The following is a 20,759-nucleotide window of genomic DNA, read 5'->3' as shown; positions in this document are numbered from 1 at the left end:
TCATTGCCACCACCATTACCATCACCACCCATGTATTTTAGGCCTATTGTTTTTCTCTTCTGTTCTTGCTGGAAACCATAAACCTTTCTAAAAAGCAAAAAACAAAATTAACTTAGTCCTCTTTCCTGAATTTTCTTTTTTAATTATTTAAAAACATATTGCCCTTAAGTTAAGAATACTAACCTTTTTCAACCTTATAAGCATTCAGTTATAAATGTACATAACTGTAGATTTGTCAAGTAGTTATAGTTTTCAAAAAAAAAGGACTATTTTTTAAGGACAGTTAAGTTTACAGAAAAATGAGCCAAGAGTACAGAGAGTTCCTGTATGCTCTCCCCCAGTACATACAGTTCCCCCCTTAGTAATTTTTTGCATTAGTGTGGTATATTTGTTACAGTTGAGCCAATATTGATATATTTGAAGTCCATAATTTACATTAATGTTCACTGTCTGTGTTTTCTATGGGTTTTCACAGAAGTATAATGACCATGTATTTGCCATTACGATAGTATACAACATAAATAGTTCCACTGTCCTAAAGACTGGTTATGCTCCGTCTTGTCATTCTCCCACTCTCCTCTGAACCCCTGGCAAATACTGATCTTTTTCCTGTCTCCATAGCTTTGCTTTTCCCAGAATGTCATATAGTTGGGATCATATAGTATGTATGTAGCCTTTTCAGACTAGCTCCTTTCACTGGGTAATATGTGTTTAAGGTTTCTTGATGTCTTCTCATGGTTTGACAGCCCATTTCTTTATATTGCTGAGTAGTATTTTGTTATGTGTATGCTTGCCCATTCACCTGTTGAAAGACATCTTGGTTTTAGCAATGAGTTTTAGCAATTATGTTGAAAACTGCTATAAATATTTGGTATGCAGGTTTTTTTGTGGACATAAGTTTTCAACTCACTTGGGTAAACACCTAGGAATGGAGTTGCTGGATCCTATGGTGAGCCTGTATTTAGCTCTGCAAGAAACTGCCACCCTGTTCTCCGTGGTGGTTAGAATGAAAATGACTGGCCATACCAAAGTGGGTGCAAATGTGGGGCAACTAGGGCATTGCTCGTGGCAGTGTAAAACAGTACAGCCAGCTCAGAAGAGAATTTGGCTGTTTTCTTACAAAATAGAATGTACTCTTACCATATAATCCCGCAATTCTACTCCTTGGTATTTACCCAAATGAGTTGAAAACATATGTTCACACAGGCACCTGCACACAAATGTTTACAGTTACACTTTTAAAGTACAAAAAAAACTGTAATCTTAAGGGTACGTCTTCCATGCGTGTTCAGTCATAGAAGTGGTTATTCTCAAAAACCAAAGTCTGAATTCAGCCTAAAATCTCCAACTGAATTTACATGAGTTTGTATCTGATACTGAAGTTTATGAGCTTTTAGGATCATTGACCTATCTCTCTTCATTTCTTTTATTTATTCACTAATTTGTTTTTTTATTCCTTCAACTATGTGAAGCCAGGAAGAAGCACTAAGCTTGATAGCTTGTTTAGACAGATTAGTGAAGAGTTACTACTGCTTAATATTTCCACAACACCATTATCTCCAAAAATGGGCTTTATGAAAGATGCTGGCTAGCCCGTCCATGTCCTGTTGGATGGTTCTGTTTCAGATTTGTTGACCAGAAATGTCTCAGATTTGGGGTTATTCATCAAGAGTAAACAGCAGCTGTCTGACAACCAGAGGCAGATATCGGATGCCATTGCTGCTGCAAGTATTGTGACAAATGGCACCGGAGTGGAGAGCACATCTCTGGGTGTGTTTGGAGTTGGCATCCTCCAGCTCAATGACTTCCTAGTGAATTGCCAAGGAGAACACTATACTTATGATGAAATCCTCAGCATCATCCAGGTTTGTATCTTTTTTGTGTGCAAGCACGTGTGTAAAGCTTCTAACTATTCTAATTATTTTCTGCTGAACATTTACTCTTTTTATATTTCCTTCCAATGGCTTTAAAGTCTGGAGGAGAAATAGAAGGTTTTTTTTTTTTTTAAAATACCAAATATGTGAGTGTTCTTATTTAACATGCAGTTAACATAGGTCCTAAATGTTTATCTTTTGCTGTTGTTTAGTTGCTAAGTCACGTCCGACTCTTTCTCGATCCCATGGACTATATAGCGCACCAGGCTCCTCTGTCCATTGGTGCTTCCCTGGTGTCTCAGTGGTAAAGAATCTGCCTGCCAGTGCAGGAGACTCAGGTTTGATCCCTGGGTTGGGAAGATTCTCTGGAGAAGGAAATGGTAACCCACTCCAGTTTTCTTGCCTGGGAAATCTCACGGACAGAAGAGCCTGGCGGGCTACATTCCATGGCATTGCAATAGTCAGATACAACTTAGTGACTAAACAACAAGTCTTCTTTTACCCAGTGGCTACTGTAAGGAATCAGTACATGATTGTTTTTTGTTGTTCCAGTACATGCAATGAAATTGGTCGTTAGGTCATCAGCTATTTTGATTGTCTGACAAATGTTTATCAGCTTCTACTCTGGGCCTGGAAATATAGTATTTAAGATCAAGTTCAGACCTTCATAGCAGTTTGCATTCTAGTGGGTGAGGCAAACTATAAATGAATAAAGATATCATGTAATTTCAGATAATAATGGGCTCTGCAAAAAACCTGAGCAGAGTAAGGGAATGGAAGGTTGAGAGGAGTAGGCCAAGGCCACTCGAGCGAGGTGACACCTGGCTTGAGTCTTGAATGATTAAGCCTTGTGAAGGTCTAAGGAGAGAGCTTTCCAGACAGAGAGTAGCAAGAACAAGCCAGCTTGGAGTTTGTGAGGAATAACAAAAGCCAGAGGGACTGTAGCAGACTTGATTTCCGACAGGTGGGCAGGGGCCAAACCATCCAAGCATCTTAGGCCATGGTAAGGAGTCCATGGGAGGTGGGAAGCTATTGGAAATTTTTGAGCAGGGGAAGATAATTTAAGTTTCTAAGAGGTCACTCTGGCCCCAGTGAAGTGTAAACTCTGCTAGGGAAGGAGCGAAGACCAGAGAAACTGGGAAGGAAGCTGTCAGTGTAACCCAGAGGAGGTGGTCATGGCTTCCTCTAGGGGCTGAGAGGAGAGAGGGGACCAGATGGTTCCCTGTGGCTGCGCCACATGCATCAGAATTAGTCTAGGCTTTTAGCCTCCCTTGTCAATTGATTAGGAATCAGTGGATTAGCTGGCCAGCAACTGGACTTGATCACTGGCGATGCTAAAAATGTAAGATTATGATCACATGACTGTGCACTAAGATATGATGGAGTGTGACCACTGTCCTGAGTGGACCTTCACATTTCACCTCCCACCACCTCTGTAGTAGCTGCTGTTCTGATTCCCGTCTTCACCTGGATAAACTGATACTGTTTGTTTCCATATAAATCAGCTTTATTCTTTTCTCCCTTTTTTTTTTTCCTCTCAAATAAATATGCTTCCTATAATAAACTCACACATAATAAATGTTTTCTTTTGGACTGAAAAACTACATTTTAACACTCCATAACTAAATTAGTCCAAATATTTGGCTTAGATATTTCCTGATGAAAACAGAACAGTTTTAAAAAATGATGTGGTGGTTTTTTTTCCCTTTAGTTTTCTTTACCTAAATAATACTCCTTTTGTATCCCTTGCAGAAGTTCGAGCCTAGCGTTAGTATGTGTCATCAAGGCCTAATGTCATTTGAAGGATTTGCAAGGTAACTTTTAAAATATTTTTGCCCATCATTTAAGCATGTATATTTTTCAAATAGACTTATAGATACAGAGAACAAACTAGCTGTTACTAGTGGAGAGAGGACTTGGGAGAGGGACAAGATAGGGGAAGGGGGACTTCCCCAGTGGTCCAGGGGTTGAGACTCTACATTTCCAACACAGGGGGCACAGGTTCAATCCCTGGTCGGGAAACCTTAGTTCTGCCGTGTGGTGCAGCCCAAAAAATAAAATAATTTTTTTAAAAAGATAGGGGAAAGGGATTAAAAGATGTATCATTAAAAATAATACATATGATAAATACAGGATTAATGTATAGTACAAGGAATATAGCCAATGTTTTATAATAGCTTTATGGAGTATAATCTATAAAAATACTGAATCACTATGTTGTATACCTGAAACTGGGCTTCCCGGGTGGTGCTAGTGGTAAAGAATCCGCCTACCAATGCAGGAGATGTAAGAGATGCGGGTTCAATCCCTGGGTCGGGAAGATCCCCTGGAGGAGGACACAGCAACCCACTCTAGTATTCTTGCCTGGAGAATCCCATGGACAGAGGAGCCTGGCAGGCTACAGTCCATGGGGTCGCACAGAGTTGGACACAACTGAAGCAACTTAGCATGCATACCTGAAACTAATATTTTAAGTCAAGTATACTTCAGAAAAGAGAGTATATAGTTTTCCTATACAAGTCTGAGAAAATTGTTTCCCCTAGGTTTCTAATGGATAAAGATAATTTTGCCTCGAAAAATGATGAGTCACAGGAGAACGTTAAAGAGATGCAGCTGCCCCTCTCCTACTATTACATTGAATCTTCACACAACACCTACCTCACGGGCCATCAGCTCAAAGGAGAATCCTCAGTAGAACTCTACAGCCAGGTACCGAGAATTTCACTGGGAATGTGGTTTTCATTAACCTTATTTACGTAAACCCCAGTCACAGAAAGTTGACCCCAGGCTCCTTTGATGAGCTTATATGCTGTTAATTGTGAAATGTGAGGAAATATGATGTGTGGGAAGCTGCCGATATATACGGCTGTTATCTTTGCTTCTTTTCTTTCCATTCCACCCCCCACCCCCCATCTATACTTAACCTTTATTCTAGGCAAAAATAAATAAATAAATAAGTAGTAGTTTGAGACTCATAGCTTTTAGATCTTGGTTAGTTTGACCTACTCCTACTAAAATTAGATTTTCCCATGAGAAAACTATCTAATCGCTTGCCTAGATGCTAAATAAATCAATATATTGTAGTGGGAAAGCATAGGAGAAAATGCAACTGTTTATGAAGTTATTCCCAGAATATTGTTTATTTTGTTTTGCAACTTTTTAGAAAATTAATCCAACATTATGACAACCAACATACCAAAAAAAAAAAAAATATACAAAATGTAGGTACTATCCTTACACACTTAAATTGATGGGAATGTTCTTGAAAACTCAGAAGGGCCTCTGGACTAGAAAAAGCACATCCTTTTCGCCTAAACATCCAGCTCTCAATTATCTGTATGGCTGTTGCTTCTGTTGTATTTTCTGCAACACCTTTGTCTATGCTCCCTGTTTTCTGAACTCCCACAAGACCAGTTAATTGTGGGAGGATCTAGCTAGGTCCTGTGTGTGTGTGTGAGTGTCCATGTCTGTGTGTTGGGGGAAGGGGTCTAAGTGTAAAAATTATTACTGTATTGTATACATAAACACAGCATACTTGAGCTTCCTTTTTTCCTCAGATTACTCTAGATATTTCTCAAAGCATGGGTTAAACTTCTGTCCCAAAGCTTATTGGGTATGGAATATGTCTTTTAAACTCTAAAATTTAAAGAGTTTTTATTATGAAATGAAGATGTGTTCTTAGAGTGATGATTTTCAAAATATGTGTCTGTCAAGGGACCTCAGCTGCTGACACAGAAGAGCTAACATTGGAGGGTCCCATGCCCTGCTTCCCCTGCAGCTGAAGATTTGCTCTTTTATGTGTTTTCTATATTGACCCTCTGTTTGCACTGAGAATTCCAAGGTTAAAAGAAGTTTCAAATCTATTGTTCTAAGGGAAAGAAATGAAATGTGTGTGTGTGTGTGTGTGTGTGTGTGTGTGTGTGTGTGTTTATTCCAGGAAAATAAGCAGGGACTGGTGTCCTAGCTTTAATTCCTACTACACTTACCTATTTGACATCAGGGAGGTTTTCTTTTTTAATTTTTTTTTTCAGGGACATTTTCTTTTTAAACTCCTTCACATTACACCCCAAGCCTTTGAGTAAAGCACAGTAACTCCTCAAATAGATTCATGAATGTGATTAAACCTTAAATGTGAGGCTCCCTTTTATTTCATTTCTTACCACTCTGCTGTCCTTCAACTCCTCCAATTACCTCCTAACATTCGTTACTTATGGGTTGTTGAGAAGTGAGAGAAAGCCTTGTTCTCACCTGGAATTTCCAGCCCTGGTTCTATTCTAGTGGTATGTGGAACCTTTAAAGTTATGTGGACTTGAATACAGACCTTTAGTCTTTTCATGCTGAAAACCCATCTGGTCTGCTGCCGGTCAGTGAATGTTCTTCCCAGTGTGGCTCACGGCAGAGAGCCTCACATCTCAGCTGTCATGTTACACAATAGTTTCAGCCCAAAGCAACTCACCCCTAGATACTCTGATGCTAAAAAATGCTGAGGGCCTTAGGATTCTTTACCACAGAATCAGTTCCCTGTGGGATGAGAGGTTGCCTAGGAAAATTGGGTTCTCTATGGTGTGCAATGGGAAGAATCTAGCAAGTATCTCATATAAAAGCATTAAGGGGGATTCAACTATCTAAGTTATGTTGTAGCAACTATAGTGGCCACTGGCCCCCAGTTACTGGATTGCTGTTACATGGAAATAGGTATGTGGATTCTTAAATCAGAGAGTTGGCTCATTCACAGATACATACACCTCTTAGCTTGGTTGACCCTTTTGAATATCATCATCATCTTTAAGATGGTCCACACATAGTCTATGGAAGAAGAAGTTGATCCAAGCTAACATTACAGAGATGCCACCCAAACACATGGGTCTGGAGCTCTGCTTCCAGCTTTAGATTCAGGAAAGCAAATAGGTATCATCTCATCTAATTCATTGGTAATGTTTCCTGGGGTTCTTTGCTGACGAGGTCATGAGACAATGCATCAGAGCTTTGGGGGCAAATGTGTTATGATTGATTACTAATGACTGCTCTGGGTATGGAAAAGGGGAGTTTATGGACTTATTTGCCGTCTCTGCTGTGGATGCTGTTCTAGGATTAGACAGCAAACAAATTCCTGATAACTTCTTGCTTCTACCCTTTTCACATGCTACATGTTCACAACAAAGGTATTAGTTTTGGGCCTAAATAGAAGAGCTTTGGGCTTCCCAGGTGGCACTAGTGGTAAGGAACCTGTCTGCCAGTTCAGGAGACATGAGACACAGGTATAGTCCCTGGGTGAGGAAGATCATCCCCTGGAGGAGGGCTTGGCAACCCACTCCAGCTTTCTTGCCTGGAGAATCCCGTAGCCAGAGGAACCTGGCAGGCAACAGTCCATAGGGTCACAAAGAGTCAGACACGACTGAAGCAACTTAGCACCACACACAGAGGAACTTTTATCCTGATTAGATTCATATAAATATTTCAGTTCATTAAAGAATCAGTGTCCTCATTTCCTCATCAGCACCTGTGTCATCTCCTCTGACATCTGCCCAGATAGAGCTCTAGCCTGGCTTTTTCATTTCAGGATATACAGTATGTAGGTCACTTGAAGGACCAAAGTTGATGGGAAAATGATCATGTTATTGCTATCAAATTTTACCTTCCACTAGTATTAGATCTGGTCAGCACTCTTTCCACCTTAATCTGTTCTATCCCTTCCCCACCTGTGATAAATTGTGGCCTTTGGCCAACATGCAATGTTTCTTTTCAATCTTAGGCCCTTCTGTTTTAGCCTGGAGCGTGAACACTGATATGTGGAAGCCTGTGCTGGGTTTAATTTGAGGCTTTATCTCCATTTGCTCATCTGGGGTGGATTCACTCATTGATCCCACAGGTCCTCCTGCAAGGCTGTAGGAGTGTAGAGTTGGACTGCTGGGACGGAGATGATGGAATGCCCATCATTTATCATGGACACACCCTGACAACCAAGATCCCCTTCAAGGTAATGCTTCATAACTTTCTTTAGATCAGATCACAGAGAGTCATTATCTTTATTCATCACTTAAATAGTGACTCTTCCAAGTTATACCTTAGGTTGGGGGGTCCTTATCCTGGGGCTTAAGACCTCCAAATTGTGGGGATGTGCACATGTTCATTTTTGGAGAGTTGATCTAAAACTCTTCTTATATTCCCATTCAGCCAAAGTTTAGTAACCATTACCTTAAATTAGTTATCATGTAATAATGTTATTGTAATTTCTGTATCATAAAATGATACATAAAAGGCAGGAGTTGTTCTCTTGCTATAAGAATTAAAGATCATTTTTCCTGGTGTTCTGCTGACAAAGGCCAACATCATGTGTCAAGAGAGGATGAAATAGCATTATAAAGTAATGAGAACTGATTCCACCTCGGGAGACTCATCACCCAGGAAGACTGGTCTCATTGTATTATGATGTCAGTTTCTAGGTAGTTTATTTGTTCATTGTGCAATTATAAACCTCAATCTGAGGGTCTTTGGCTGTGGCATCATTTTTTTTTTCTGAACTATAACTGGACTGAGAAGGAATATTACTATTTCTGTCTTGTATGTGAAGATAATGGCTAAAGTATATTTTCTATTCAACTCATTTTCCTATTCAGTCTTCTTTAAACTTTTTTTGCCTTATGCTGAGGAAAGGAGGGATTGATAACTGTATTATGTGCATACATAAATATAGGTGATATATGTCATATTACCCCAAGTAGATTTGATTGTAAACTCCTTGAAAGCAGGAAAGTATCTTATGCATCATTATTTTTGATACTGTAACTAAAACAATGTATCTTACCTATAATATACTCAATATATATATGTTGATATTTGACGATACTGATAACTGTTTCTCATAGTATGTGAACAATACTTAATATGAATAGTTTAATGTCTTTATAGAAAATAACCTATTGTATTGCTCAACTTGCAAATATATTTAAAAAGATAGAAACCATTTTGGCCAGAGTCTTCTGCATACACCAAGTTAGATGCCTTCTGTGGCTATTAGTACCTTGCTTCTTGACACCCTGGACAGATATCTGAGCTCTGATGAGACTTTTTGGCCCTCACAGGAAGTGGTTGAAGCCATCGATCGCAGTGCCTTCATCAACTCTGACCTGCCCATCATCATATCGATTGAGAACCACTGTTCATTGCCTCAGCAACGAAAAATGGCAGAAATTTTCAAGGTAAGGTATCAGCTAAGTGACAGGATGGTGTCTTGGTCTTTGTCTTGTTTGACTATTGTTGAGCTTAATTTGGGGCAACCATGGACCACACCACAGCTGGACCTCAGCTGTGAAACATGTATAGTTAAATCCCTCAGACTTGAGAAATGGGGATGCCCCTATGAGCTTGGGGCTCTCTCTTGAGTGGTTCATCTTTTCAGCTAGTGATTGAAGCATTCTTCTGTAGTCTTCTGGCACTTTCTAGAAAGCCTTCAGAGGTAAAAGAAGACCAACTCTCCAACACTTTTGGAATCACAAATCAGGGGTGCCAGGGTGTCATCTGCTGGTTATATATAGAAAAGCTGAAAATATTTAAGGGCAAAGAAGTCAAATCTTCTTGTGGCCCAACTTCAGATATAGAGATCCATGTTGGCAAAGAGGTTAGACTGGCCACAACAATTGCTGTTAGCACCCAGCTCTTCCTTATGCAAAGAAACTATAATACAAACAGATTTAAAGGCAAATACTCCAGTATACTTCCCCCTTCCTCCACTAGTAGAGGCATTTATGGGAATATGGCTCTCAGTGGGAGGGAGGGGCATGGAGAGAAGAAAATGTTCCCAAATACAAAACTAATGCCAACAAAACTAATTAGCCTTTCATATTGCCTTTTCTTTGCCATCATTTAGAATGATGGTCTCTAAACTTTTTTTTTAATAATGTTATTTATTTATTTTGTGTGCCAGTTTTTCTCCAGTCACAGCGAGTGGGGTCTACTGTCCAGTTGCAGTGCGTGGGCTTCTCATTGTGGTGGCTTTGCTTTTTGCAGAGCGCAGGCTCTAGGGCGCAAGGGCATCAGTAGGTAAGGCCTGTGGGCTCACTAATTTCGGCTCCCAGGCTCTAGAGCGTGACTCAATAATTGTGGCATATGGGGTTAGTTTCTCTGAGGAATGTGGGGTCTTCCTGACCCAGGAAGCAAACTCACATCTACATTGCAGGTGGATTCTTTACCACTGAGCCACCAGAGAAACCCTCTAACTTTTTTGATTGCATACTGAGCCACCAGAGAAACCCTCAAATTTTTTGATTGCATACCTCTATCAGTAAAATATGCATGTATTCCTATTGTATATATTGACTTATTCATAAATTATATACATATCCTACTTACTAACATATTTCATATATTAATTAAAACATGCAAGAATAAAATATAAAAGAGGGTAACAGAAAGGATGAAAGTAAAGAATAGCATTTTAATGCTATTTATTAATGATACAAAAACCTTTTGCTATCATAAAAAAATTAGGACTATTTATTTATTATCTAAATTTTTAGTGGGAACAATGTGATTGAATACGCCTCATTATTTTTGAAACTTTTGTGATTGCTGACTTGCATGTCTGTTTTTAAGTTTAGTTTCTTATTTCAGTATTTGTCTTTAATAGCTATAGTAGCTGATAAAGATGCCTTACAAAGATACCTATATCTAGATGGAAAAGAGTTGTCATTAACTGCACTTGTTAAATCACGGTACTCATTTCTCAATTCCATTAATGAGGCAAAGGTTCTTGTTGGAATTTGGCTAGAGAGTTTGTATGTAAATGTCTTGCCTTTATATACTTTTATATTTTGGGGCTTCCCTGGTGGCTCAGATAGCAAAGAATCTGCCTGCAATGCAGGAGATGAGAGTTCAATCCCTGGGTCAGGAAGATCCCCTGGAGAAAGGAATGGTGACCCACTCCAATATTCTTTCCTGGAGAAGTCATGGACAGAGGAGCCTGGCAGGCTACAGTCCATGGGGTTGCAAGAAGTCAGACACAACTAAGCGACTAACACTTTCACTTTTATGTTTTTAACAGATGAGTTCAAACTCCACTAAAATCCTTCATTTAGAGGATTTTGTAACCATTAGAAAATCTGTTTCCAAGTTTTTTGACTGTGCCTACATGAGTGTTTATGTTAAAATACATTGTTTCCTGTAACAAAATCACATCACAATAAAAATATCTTTAGACAGTTGTCTTTACTCTTTCCAGAACACAAATTTTATCTAAAAAGCAACTGCTTTCTCAATCAGTGTTAAAATGTTACACTTATCACATAGGAACAGACTAATAGTGATTTTATAATCATCATCATTTAGTAACAAAGTGCAGCACAGAAAAAGTCAGAAATTTTAGGATACTTTTTTTTAAAGAAAATTGCATAATTTAGAATACTCCTTTGACTAACTAAGTGGGCTTCACTGGTGGCTCAGATGGTAAAGAGACTGCCTGCAGACCCAAGTTTGATCCCTGGGTCAGGAATATCCCCTGGAGAAGGAAATGACAACCCCCTCCAGTATCCTTGCCTGGAAAATTCCATGGACGGAGCCTGGCCAGCTACAGTCCATGGGGTTGCAAAGAGTCAGACACGACTGAGCGACTTTACTTTCTTTGACTAAGTGCATTTTCCTTGAATAAAGTGTGAGCTTCTGTATGTTTGTAAAGGATTTTCATAATCACTTTTCATCTAATTACAAAATATTTTAAAGAAAAACCTTTTTTCGAAATTAACCACAGTGGTCACCATGGCACCCAAATTGTGGTCATCTCAATAAGCTGGTACCAAACAAAGATGTGAGGAACACACCTTTGGTCCCTCTGCGTCAGTGGAGACCCCTTGCCAGCCCTGCAGGGACCTTTATGAACAGCCTCTGACATACATTGAGGGTTCCAGTTTCAGTCTGTACATTAAGCACTAATAATCTTCCATTTTTGTTCTGTTTTCATTTAAAAAAAAAAAAGACAACTAGAAATAGAAACTGCCATATTTTCTACCCTCACTCCAGGGGGTCATCCTGTACTTTTCCCCACACCCACTCCTTGGGGGACACAAATGTCCCTTTGGAGACCAGTGCTCAGGAAACCTTTGTGAGAATGGCATCTGCGGTTCTTTATACCAAATGGTGACAAATTCTCCCTGTTATTTTTCATTTTGTCCCAACTCCCCACGTTCTTCAAGGTTTGTAGCCTGTGACCTCCTGCCCACATCTGGAACAGTCCATATTCTACAAACCACAGCTCTGACTGAATCTCTTTTTCTTCTTTTGTACATCAGACCCCAGAGTGTTTTCCTAAACAGTTAGAGCTGCCCTCTGGTTCAGTTCAGTTCAGTTCAGTCGCTTAGTTGTGTCTGACTCTTTGCAACCCCATGAACCACAGCACACCAGGCCTCCCTGTCCATCACCAACTTCCCAAGTCCACCCAAACCCATGTCTATCGAGTCGGTGATGCCCTAAAGCCCTCCTCCTGGTTTCTCACTACCTCCCTTCTTTCCACTAAGAAACTATGCAGGGGGGTGGGGACACATGGATACAACTTCTTTCCTAGTTCCTCTTCTTGGGATTTTTAGAAGAATTCCATTGGGCTGAAATACCTAGCCAAATGATTTAAGTATAGACAAAAGTCATTGATGATGTGTTTTCCTTTACTGTTTTAGACTGTGTTTGGAGAAAAACTGGTGGCTAAATTCTTATTTGAGAGTGATTTCTCGGATGATCCAATGCTCCCCTCGCCTGACCAACTCAGAAGGAAAGTGCTTCTCAAAAATAAGAAATTAAAAGCCCATCAGACACCAGTGGATATCTTAAAGCAAAAGGTACGCTCTTGTTAAAGAGGTTACAGGGATGCTGCATGCCCAGAACAAAGAAATTGATGTCATTCTAAACTTTCAGCCAGGTAACCAGTTTTTGGAGAGTCCCTTTCCTTGAGTGATATATTTGAGTTTTGGCTTTTGTTTTAATAGACTGATAAATACTCTCTTCCCGCTCACCTAAGATTTTATTTTGAAAAATTGATATAGCATATACCTCATTATTTAATTTATTCTGGGCAGAATAATGTGCGACATTTATCTCTGGACCTGGGCTTCACAATTCTCAATGCCTCAGTGGTCACTGGAGTCCCCTTTAGAGTCCCTGCCCCTGTGGAGCCCTTGAACATGGGGTTGTGACCCCTGAGGTCAGCTGTAGACCCCCAGTAGCAGCAGCTCTGTGGTCCTAGCCCTGTGGAAGCTGGCATGGTGTATCACTGTGGTATGTGGACCCCAAGGCACTTCTGTATCTGCCTCACTCATGACATCTATACTCAGAGCACCCCAACTTGCCTGCATAGGAGGGCCCTCTGCCCGAGGATATGTGAAAAAGTTCAGGTCCAGGACCAGTGAGTCCATATGCCAGGTTGCACTTACTCATTGCACAGAACGACAGCTGCCAAAACTATTTGCCCTGTTTAGGAGGGCACTGTTGGCCCTGAAACACCACTTTTGAAACTTACCACAGCCAAGAGTTGCTGCATAAACCTCAGTCCCCAGCAGGAGGAGAATAGTATTTATTTTGTATAAATATATAATAGATAACATAAATTATATACAAATGTAACATACAAAAACAGTACTTGTCAAATAAATCAGCCCAGTCAGACTTACATTTGATCAAAAAAGGTCTGACTTTATTTTTTTATTCACATAAACATTGTATTATCATCCCTCTGATGCACATCTCACTTCTAAAGTTTAATTCCAAGGTAGATGGATAGACAGACAGAGGAAAGGAAGGGAAGAAGGGAGAGATAGGTAGATAGATAGATAGATAGATACAGATAGATGATAGACAAGACATAAAATCTTGAATGTATTTACTGCCTGGATGAAGTAAGATGCCCCCTTCTTTCATTTCTTAAGACTCTCTCAGGAGCTCTGCATCCTCAAATGTTCTTTTTACTGCCTGAAACAAGTGATACTTGAAAGTGATACCTGAAAAAGTGATACTGCCTGAAAAGGTGATACTGCCTGAAAAAGTGATACTCCTGTATCACTGTAAGATTGTTGCTTAATCAGTGAGAGTTCTGCTTGTTTTTTTATAAAGTGAGAAGAACAATCATGAAGAGAAGGTGGAAAGGGGAAATTAGCCAACCACAAGCTTGTTCTCAGGCAAGCCTGTTTTAAAAAGAGTGCCCAAACATGATGAAAAATCTTGAGTCTGGAGATTGATTTCTTTTAAAGATCCAAACCTGCATATTCCTAGAAGTCTTCGTGTACCCTGGAGATACACATTGCCCAATTCAACCATCATGCACAGCTCTGGGCCAAGAGTTGCAAAAGCAGCCACCTTCAGGGGCCAACCAGGAAACATAAACATAAGAGCCAGCTGGATATATAACAGCTGGGAAGTGGCGAGGAGGGCAAGGGAGTGCACATGGCTTCATGAATGAGCAACCCTAATTAAAAATTCTTAAAACACTGCATCAGCCAAACAAGTCTGGTCTGGAGGTGAAGTCAGCGCTAAGTGCCACCAGTTTGAGACCTCTGCTAGGTCTGCCTTTGTGCAGATCTGCACTCCCCAAAGCTGCTGCATTTACTTGGGTTCCAGAAGCCATGAGACCTATGCAGACGGGCTTTGTTATGAAGCCGTTTGACCAAAATGTTAGCATGTATATGCTGATACCTGGCCTCCTCAAATTCTGCCACAGAAACTGACTCCCCCACATAAAAGGCACTTTTTCTTTGGCAGCACTGTTCCTACACTCTGCTCTCTTTATCCAGAAACTACTGCCCACATCTCAGTGCCAAGCAGATCCAGCTGCCCTCTGCTCTATGGTCTTCAAGACATAGTTGGATGTTCTTGTAGCTGCTGCCTTTGTTCTTTGCACATTTGCAGTGACTTACACAGTGTCCATTCCACTAATGAATAGATCTTGTTGTTGCAAAAGTCTTCTGTATGTGGAGCCTGAATCTTCCTTCCTGTTCCTCCTACTCTTTGGCACAACTTTCCTCTGCAGCTGCACAGGCTAACTGCATATCTTGAAAGCCAGCATGTCTCTTCTCACCAGCTTTTCTCTTCTCCAAGCTAAACGTTCCTGTCATGTCAACAGTGCCTCACAGGATATGACTCTTCCATTAAGACTATTTTGATATTCTTACGTTTGTGGATATGTTTGAATTTGTCCATCTTAAAACATGATTTCCAGAACTAAGTCCATGCTTAGGGTCTGTCAACTCATGAACAGTGTAAGCATCACCTCTCTTAATCTGAACTTTATACCTCAGTTAAAACAACCCCAGACTGTTCTTGCTATTTAAATTCTTTAACACCTACCAGGCCCATGTTGAGTTTGTGGAAAACAAAGAGTTCAGTTGTTTTCACAGGACTAAACTTATGTCTTGTCTCCCCATATTTCCAGGTTTACAATTAATGTTAACCTTCCGCATAAAAGGAGCCTCACATTTATCGCTCTTGAATTTCCTCTTCTTGGTTTGAGTATGTTATTACAGCATGTAAGGTTCGCTGTGGGTTTTAACATTAGTCATTCAATGTATTTATTAGCAGTTTTCCAAACTGTGCCTTCGCCCAGATTGCCCTTGAGCCGGATGGCCCATTGGAGAGCCCTGTGGCCCTTCTTGCAGGACCTCCCTGGAGTTTAGGTGATTATGCCTCCTGTCTGGTTCTCTGTTCACTGAAGCCCACATTTCTGCAGAATCTGGTTCAATGTCTTTCTTTATAGAATAGAAATTGAGGTCTAGCCATCTATGGGACTTTCTCCAAGTCTCCCAGCTCATAGTGGCAGAGGCAGGATTCTGATTCTGGTCTTTAGGAAAGACCTTATCCAAGGCAGTCCAGAAGTCAGGATACATTGATAAGAACTACTGGGGCAGGGACTTCCCCGGTGGTCTAGTTGCTAAGCCTCTGCACTCCCAATGCAGGAGGACTGAGTAGTTCAATCCCTGGTCAGGGAACTAGATCCCATATGCCACAACTAAAGATCCTGCATGCTGCAGCTAAGACCCAGTGCAGCCAAATAAAGAAAGAAAGAATCACTGGGGCACTTTCAAAGACACAGAGTCTTAGGTCCCAAGTCTGCCTAACTAAATCAGAATTGCCATAAGGAAGTCCTGGTAATCTGTTTACTTAAAAATAATTTTTACCATCCTGAAAGTTGGAAAATGCTGCTTATCTGTTATTTCCCACAAAGTGAGTTACCTTACCCAAAAGGTCTAAACAGGTTTCTGTATGGGAGATTTTTTCTTAGTAAACTCGTTCTACTTCTTTCTAGTCACCTCTTTATTTTCTGTGTTCTCACAACCAAATAATCCATTCTAAGACTTTGTCAGGTATCACCTTGACATTTCCTACCATTTGACTTCCACAACTTACTTCTTCCTACTTTCGGAAAAATGGGACAATGTAATCCCACTATTAGTGTTTTATTTTTTATTTATTTTTATTTATTTATTTTTTCCATTTATTTTTATTAGTTGGAGGCTAATTACTTTACAATATTGTAGTGGTTTTTGCCATACATTGACATGAATCAGCCATGGATTTACATGTGTTCCCCATCCCGATCCCCCCTCCCACCTCCCTCCCCATCCCATCCCTCTGGGTCTTCCCAGTGCACCAGCCCTGAGCACTTGTCTCATGCATCCAACCTGGGCTGGTGATCTGTTTCACCCTTGATAGTATATCAGTGTTTTAAGCACAGTTCCAGACCCCCGTGATTTTCCAGGGAGTTCCCTGGTGGCTCAGATGGTAAAGAACCTGCCTGCAATGCAGGAGACCCAGGTTCAATCCCTGGTTTGGAAGATCCCTGGAGAAGGGAATGGCTACCCATTCCAGTATTCTTGCCTGGAGAATTCCATGGACAGAGGAGCCTGGCGAGCTATAGTCCATGGGGTTGCAAAGAGTTGGACATGACTGAGCTACTAACATGCTGCTGACAGTCATATTGTCAAGGCTTTTCAGTTGCCTGACAGGTTGTGGGTCCAGACCTGGTGATCTGAGTTCACAGGGGGCTGAGTGATGCATGCCTAGAGCTCCAGTGTGCTCAGACCCATCCCTAACTTACAGCATCTGGGTCCTTTCTATTCAAAGAACTCACCCTCAGCAAGGATAGACTGACTCACAGCCTGATTTCTGAACCCTTGGTCTTCTGAACTCCAACCTGCTAGACTCAGTTTATTCTCAGTGCCAGGTGCTGTGCTAGTTCACCTGATCCCTACCTCTGACCCTCTGACCTATATCTGAATTGCTTTTATCAAGGGCTGAGATCCTGTTCTTCTGTCCTAAAATAAGTAGGATATTATGAGAAAGTCAGCTCTTGACTGTCATTGGGTCACCCATCCCATATTTCCTGCACTGGGGGAAGTACCTGCAAGTTGATGGGGCCTTGACACTCTGCTTTCTGATACCTGGTGGTAGAACTTTGACTGGCAGCTCTCCCCTTCCTGGTTCCCTCAACTTTCTGCCCGGGGCGGGGTGGGGGGGGGAAGAGAGGGCGGGCTTCCCAGCTCTTGGCATCGCAGTTCATGATACTTGGCTCCACCCTGTGTGTTTACTGTTTGGAGGTTATTTGCTTATCCAGGACAGATAGACTTGCTTCTGTGGCTCACTTGTGCCTGGAGCATATTTCCCAAAGTTCGAAAGAACGCTAATCCTATGAGACACTCTGGGAAAAAAAAAAAATTCCCAGTTAAATAAGCGTGGGAAATGCTGCACTGGAGATCTTTAAAGAACCGTGATGTCCTTTAGCATATTTAATGAAGGCTCTGAGAAACTCTGTAGTAGGAATGTGTTTTAGTTTCTGTAAGATGTTGTTTTTAAACTTCCATTGTGTTGTATGGTTACTGTAATTGTCATTTTTTTTTATGTAACAGTTGTTAACACCCATGGAGCTAGTGTTCCATAAAAATTTTGAGCTTAGGCCATGTTCAGTTATCTGGAGTGGACTGCATTGTAAAAGATTTATCTGGGTATCGACATAGCCTAAATCCTATCTTCCTTATGTATATATTTTATTACAAATGCAATATAATCACATTTCAGGAAGCTTAAGAGAGAATTATTATAAAATACACTTAGTTCCAAAGCCAAACACAACCTATATCACAGGGATTCTTAACCCTAATAGAATCTATGGATAGAATTCAGGAGGCCTATGAAGTTAGATGAAAAAAAAGTACATCTTTTTTCTTTTTTGGCCACACCACGCAGCTTGCAGGATCTTAGTTCCCCAACCAGGGATTGAACCCATGCTCCTTGCAGTGGAAGCACAGAGTCCTAATCACTTGGGCCTCCAGAGAATTCCTGAGAAAAAAAAAAATTACATCTTAATTTTCACTAACCTGTAGCTAAAATTTAGCCTTTCCTCTGATTATAAATATAAGAAACACACCAGAATAAAATTGGCAGTATATGTCTTTGTCATCAATAGAAATCACAGGTTTTTCATATTATATCAGAGTTGCTGCCATTATCTCCAAGAATTATTTATGCTCATCACTATTTCACAAGCATTACACGACCTGCCATTATATATTTTTCACTGTGTTAATAAAGAAACATATATCCCTATAGCATGATTTGTCTTTTTAACATTTGATAACTGTAGTCAACATTCCTTTTTTCCTTTGTAATCTTGTATATTTTATTCTATGCATTTAAAATATTCTGAGAAGGATCTTATCTCACTAGACTGCCCAAGGGATCTGTGCCTGCCTGTATTAATATTTAAAATCTAGCCTTTTATGCATGTCATTTTGTATAATCATTATATAGAGGCATAAAGGTCTTAACGTATAGTTATCAAACAAAGGATATAGAATGATATATATTTGCATAGGTGTATATATATGTATATACTCACATGGATGTGTACACGTACACTTATGAGTCTACATGTGTATACACTCACCTGGATGTGTACACGTACACTTATGAGTCTACATGTGTATACACTCACATGGATGTGTACATGTACACTTACGAGTCTACATGTGTATACACTCACATGGATGTGTACACGTACACTTGCGAGTCTACATGTGTATACACTCACATGGATGTGTACACGTACACTTACGAGTCTACATGTGTATACACTCACATGGATGTGTACACGTACACTTGCGAGTCTACATATGTATATACTCACATGGATGTGTACACATACACTCACAAGTGTATATATGTATATACTTGCGTGACTTAGTTCCTCTGTTGTTGGACTTTTAGGTTGTTTCCTGTTTTTAATTCACGCAAATAACTTTGCCTGTGTTTTGGACTATTTCCTTATGCTAGGCTCCCAGATTTATATTTATTCTTGTGTCCTGTGTTATTCCCTCACAGTAATTCTACTCAAATGTAGAGGCACATGACCTTTCTGATAGCACACATCAAGTTTCCAGAAGCTTCTAAGCCTAATTTGTTAATCTGACTGATGGTTCAGATAAACACTTTTTTTGAAAAGTTGATAAAACTTTTTTTGTTGAAAAAACCTTATATTGTTCAAAGAATTTTATTTAAATCAACTATTCTTTTTTCCCATCCATAGGAATTCTAACATTTCTCTCAATGTCAAAGACCTTTAGATAGTATTTTAAGAAGTGGGGGACAGTTTTTTAGCACAGATTTTCTTTTTCAAAATGAATGGGCTGACTTACTTCCTCATCATTCAGGATTGATGATTCTCTGAAGCACCCAGGTTTCTTCTGGGAAGGAGGGAAGTAGTCCTAGGGGACCTGGATTCCAATTCCTTGTGATAGTTTTCTAGAAGTTCCTGGATTCCTCCTGCAAAGATGTTAACATTTGCCTAAGTATTGATGTTGTATTTTAAGTGAATGTAGAGTTTTGGGTTTTTTTTTTTTCCCCTAGATAATCAAAATAGGTTAAGCCACTTTTTAGGACTATGGTAAGCATTGGGTAGTCCTTTTGAAAACCATTAATGAAAGTTTAATAGCTGGGTATCTACAGTCTTTAATTATTGATATCTTACAGGCTCATCAGCTAGCATCCATGCAAGCTCAGGCTTATAACGGTAGCAATGCCAACTCCCCACCTGCTAATAATGAGGAAGAGGAAGATGAAGAGGATGAATATGATTATGATTATGAATCCCTCTCTGATGGTAAGAGAGCCAACATGATGATGTACTCAGGGAATCACACTTGGATAGTTTTTCTACTGGGTTTTTTGGTGTCTTTCTTTTTTTTTTTTTCTCCAAAATAAGTCTGGCAATCTATAGACTAACAGTACAGATTGTTGTAATATTATCTAAGAGTTTCTGGAATCCTGTCACTTAGCAAGGAGGACCAAGCAAGGAAGGGGATTCTGTCAGCCACGAGAGCCATTATTAAAGGCAAGAGGAGGATGTGGAAAGCAGCACAGGAGTTGTTCCTAAATTGGTTTCTAGAGAAAGAGGTAGAATTACAGCAGAGAGACCACATTCTTACCCTTTCAGTATCTGGCATGTCTGATGCTCTTGGTGGAACTTGTAGACTGTGGTTAAATCTTTTCTATCTCCTGAACCACCTGCAGGGAGCAGCATCGAGTTCCCATACTCTGCTTCTCCTTCACTGCTTTCACTCTTGCTTTGCAAGAGCATGGAAAAAAATGAAGCATCATTCCCCTTCTGCACCCGCCCCCCTACCCTGGTTCTCACATTACTAAGCCAGCCAGACATTTCCTTCTGGCCCCACCAAAAAGAGAAAACAACATGGGTGAAGACTAATGGTGCACTACAAAAAAGTCATAGGAATGATATTACCTACCCCTGTTTTACAGGTGAAGGGGTCTTCTTACAAGAGAATTAGGTTTCAGGTGTATTTCATCTGGATGAAATTTCATATCTCTGCTAGGGATTACAAAATGCTTCCTCAGGTACCACTGCTG

General features: G+C 40.2%; 1 protein-coding gene across 1 annotated transcript in view; it reads left to right on the top strand.

Annotated features, from left to right (window-relative positions):
* PLCE1 (phospholipase C epsilon 1) overlaps positions 1–20,759 on the top strand; it is a 353,620-nt gene that overhangs the window by 295,693 nt on the left and 37,168 nt on the right. The window contains exons 14-20 of the mRNA XM_070464116.1: positions 1,627–1,865; positions 3,627–3,688; positions 4,418–4,583; positions 7,744–7,851; positions 8,957–9,073; positions 12,536–12,694; positions 19,866–19,995. Of these exons, the coding sequence (XP_070320217.1) occupies positions 1,627–1,865; positions 3,627–3,688; positions 4,418–4,583; positions 7,744–7,851; positions 8,957–9,073; positions 12,536–12,694; positions 19,866–19,995 (981 nt within the window). The remainder of the gene's footprint in view (positions 1–1,626; positions 1,866–3,626; positions 3,689–4,417; positions 4,584–7,743; positions 7,852–8,956; positions 9,074–12,535; positions 12,695–19,865; positions 19,996–20,759) is intronic.

Source organism: Odocoileus virginianus, unplaced genomic scaffold (genome assembly GCF_023699985.2).
Source record: "Odocoileus virginianus isolate 20LAN1187 ecotype Illinois unplaced genomic scaffold, Ovbor_1.2 Unplaced_Contig_15, whole genome shotgun sequence".
Classification (NCBI taxonomy): domain Eukaryota; kingdom Metazoa; phylum Chordata; class Mammalia; order Artiodactyla; family Cervidae; genus Odocoileus; species Odocoileus virginianus.
The sequence above is the reverse complement of the archived record's forward strand: the minus strand, read 5'-3'. Positions and strand labels throughout refer to the sequence as shown.